The following is a 3260-nucleotide window of genomic DNA, read 5'->3' on the forward strand; positions in this document are numbered from 1 at the left end:
CATTATCGGCAGCAAATAGAGGCTTTAGTCTTGTCGTACCTCTAGGTATCTTGATGAATTTTGACTTTCCTTTTGTTGAGTGATGCCGAACTTTTACAGCCTTGAGCTGTAGCCTCTTAGCCATGACTCTGCGGGAGTGGCCAAAAGGCTGGGTTTGTTTAGGTTATGCGTTTCCAATAACCCATAGTAAAATAGTACGAAACGTTTCCTATTTTTAGTAGTAGTATTGCTACGGAAAGTTTCCGGACCGGGTGTGTCGATGTCTAAAGTTCTGAACCACGCCCAGCATAGCTATTTCTAGTCTATCTCCCACACACAAAAAAGATAGATCTACAGCATCTATATTTATGTCAACACCTTACATTTTCTTATGCATACTGATGCAACCAATTTTTTTTCTACTCACATTGTGTTGCTCTAGATCTACATGTGTTTGTGTGTGTGCCTGTATCTAGTCTATGTGTGTGCATTTACATCAATTTATGTAGATAAAACTGCTATAGCTTTTAAAATGTGTGCTATGGGAGACTATTCATCTACAAAATATTAGGGGCTGTGATGGTCACACTTTGGCGGCTGCAGAAGTCCGACTCAGCCTAGGCATTTCTAATTAAAGGGGTGTGGTAAAAGGGTTAAATAGCATTGTTTCTACTTCCGGTCTAATTTTTAACCTAGGCAATGACCCCCAATGCCTAGGCCTGCAGCCGCCTATGTGGTCACACTTATCACTTATTATGTTGATTATGTTTTTATTCATCAATTTAAAGTATTATTTGTTTTAGCAATATCAACTAAATAAATTAAAGAATAATAGTGTACAAATGCACACACTAATGTAATTAAACTATTTCAATGTAGAAAGTGTAGTTTGTTGCTTTATAATTGTCCATATGCTTCATTTTGTGTTATTGTAACCTGTAAAAATAATATTGAAAGATTATGCTACTGTAAGAGTAGCTATTACGTACTGATAATAAAATTAATTGTTGCACCAACTGATTGAATATGTGATTGATTACATTTAATTTACTTTACAATTACTTACCTCTTGTTTATTATACATCATTGTTCTTGGTTCATCATATACTAATGCTTCTTCATCAATACCTTTAAATCAAAACAATTGCTTTAATGAACAACTACACACAAGTCTGATTACATGACATAACCATTACTATGTTCATATAAACAAAAATAATAATTTGCTCAATTAAAATATAATGTAGAATATTTCTCCCTTCATCTCAATATAACTACCCACTATTACTTTCTATTGCTCCAGTAATACCATAAGCAGGATTAGCAGATACACCAGATTCTATTAATAGTTGTATTGATTGATAATAATAGTCTATCTTACTTTCAGTAATACCATAAGCAGGATTAGCAGATACATCAGTATTACAGTCTATGTCATGATGTTAATATCATTATTGTACTCATATAATATCATTAGGTCTTACTTTCACCAGTAACTCCATAGGCAGGATTAGTTGATGCTAATAGTGATTTTTCCATATTTGGTGCTATAAATTGATTTCTTTATCATGTTTACATATACACACTTATTATAATAAACATTACCATCTGATTGTTGATTTATATCAGCTTCTCTTTCAGTAGACCTAAAAGTATCATTTCTATTTGTTGTTTTATACCATAATCTCCTACACACTAATACACTCACTATTAATATTACTAGTATAGTAACTACCAGTAATATAAATACTGTACTAATACTTCCTACTAGTATTAGTGTATTACTGTCTGTACTTTGTAATGTACTAACTGGTGTACTCATCATTGATGTAGTACCTATAGTCAATGATAAACTGTTACTTGATATTGAGTTAGTTTTAGTATATTCCATTGATTCCACTGTTACAGTAGCTGTGGAGTATATGCTTGATGATGGAAGCACAGTAATGACAGTATTAATATGTGTACTACTGATTGTTGAAGTAGCAGTGTTTGTGAAAGGCTCTATATGACAATGAAAATAAATAATTATTTACTTATATGATGTAAAATGATACTTTTACCTACTACAACTGAGATGAGTGGATAGTCATTGGTATCTAATGCAATTAACTCATTGTTGTCCCCCAGTCTGTAATTGTGTGGTCCATTGTATTGATGATAGAACATTAAATTAGTAGAATTACTTTCAATCATCAATATATCACCAGGTTGTACTGTTATCTCATTGCTCATAGTAAAATTATATAAAAGAGAAGTTATCCTAACAGCATTACTAGCACTAGTGTTCAATGTTGTTGCTGTAGTAGTGAGATTATTTGAATGTCTTATTTTAATTACTGATACTTGTGCAGGAGCATAAACTATCCAGTTAGTAATAATACCATGACATGTGAACCTTATATCAGGAAATATTCTAGTATCAGAAACATAATATGAATCAGTAATAGAATAACTTAATGAATTGATTACGTCATCAGGTACAAATTGTGGAAAGCAACCTAATTTAATAGAAATGATTAAATAATGATTGATTTATTGCATACTTGTATTCTGTACTATTGGATGTATTAGTATAGTGACTTCTTCATGGTCAACCTGTCGACCTCCTCCTGATATTTTAATGTCACTGTTGTTAATGAGATTTGTTTGTACTTTTCCTGTTCTATCTTTATCAATCATACCAGGTAGGTTAATATAATGAAATCTAACAACACTTCTGTCACCAGGAGGTTGATATACACCAATCCTGTATCCACTGGAGACATTTAATGGAGTAGGGAGAGTGAAACGATACTGTCCATTAGTTGTAAAGTTATCAGGAGTCAGTCTGATTTCAACAGACATCTCTCTAGTGTACACATCATTATCATTAGTTGGAGCCCATACTTCAAATCTTGGATATAGATTTCTTATACCATCAATTGTTCTTATATCAACTCCAATCAATATTTCTGTTATAACTGTAGCACATGTGAATTTTATATTGTCCTCAATGATAATCCATCTTGTTGCTACATCCACCACAGTGTTGTTATAATTAGATAATCTGTTATTACGTAAATATCCATGTGGAGTTGCTGCTTTACCCTGTAGAAGACTATAATCCATAAATCCTTCAGTACAAGACTCTCCATTAGCCTCCAGGAATATTCCATTACTCATGAAGCACAACAGTATTACTAATAGATGACAGGCAGACATTACTTCAACAGAGAGCCTAGTTAGATAATGAACAAACTGAAATTTGTGTGGGCTGAATGTAGGGTTATATAAACATC

General features: G+C 32.6%; 1 protein-coding gene across 2 annotated transcripts; it reads right to left on the minus strand.

Annotated features, from left to right (window-relative positions):
* Window positions 1-819: 819 nt before the first annotated feature.
* LOC109591005 (uncharacterized) lies at window positions 820-3199 on the minus strand. Of its 2 annotated transcripts, XM_020006822.1 has the most exons (8): window positions 2526-3199; window positions 2043-2480; window positions 1585-1983; window positions 1464-1526; window positions 1361-1408; window positions 1268-1318; window positions 1046-1107; window positions 820-915 (listed from the first exon to the last, which is right to left on the minus strand). In XM_020006822.1, the coding sequence occupies exons 1-8, from the start codon at window positions 3181-3183 to the stop codon at window positions 877-879; spliced, it is 1758 nt and encodes a 585-aa protein (XP_019862381.1). In that variant the 5' UTR covers window positions 3184-3199; the 3' UTR covers window positions 820-876. The 2 variants fall into 2 exon arrangements, with proteins under 2 accessions (XP_019862381.1, XP_019862380.1); XM_020006821.1 differs by having other exon boundaries at window positions 1268-1408.
* Window positions 3200-3260: the final 61 nt, after the last annotated feature.

This window comes from Amphimedon queenslandica, unplaced genomic scaffold, assembly GCF_000090795.2.
Source record: "Amphimedon queenslandica unplaced genomic scaffold, v1.1 AMPQUscaffold_9151_Cont18901, whole genome shotgun sequence".
In the NCBI taxonomy this organism is placed as follows: Eukaryota; Metazoa; Porifera; class Demospongiae; order Haplosclerida; family Niphatidae; genus Amphimedon; species Amphimedon queenslandica.

Excerpts from the sequence above, each read along its gene's own strand:
- LOC109591005 (XM_020006821.1), bottom strand. The coding sequence starts at position 3,183 with ATGTCTGCCTGTCATCTATTAGTAATACTGTTGTGCTTCATGAGTAAT. Across the intron at positions 1,409-1,463 it reads CTATGGAGTTACTGGTGAAA|ACTGTAATACTGATGTATCT; the intron begins GTAAGACCTAAT and ends ATCATGACATAG. Across the intron at positions 916-1,045 it reads TGATGTATAATAAACAAGAG|GTTACAATAACACAAAATGA; the intron begins GTAAGTAATTGT and ends TTATTTTTACAG.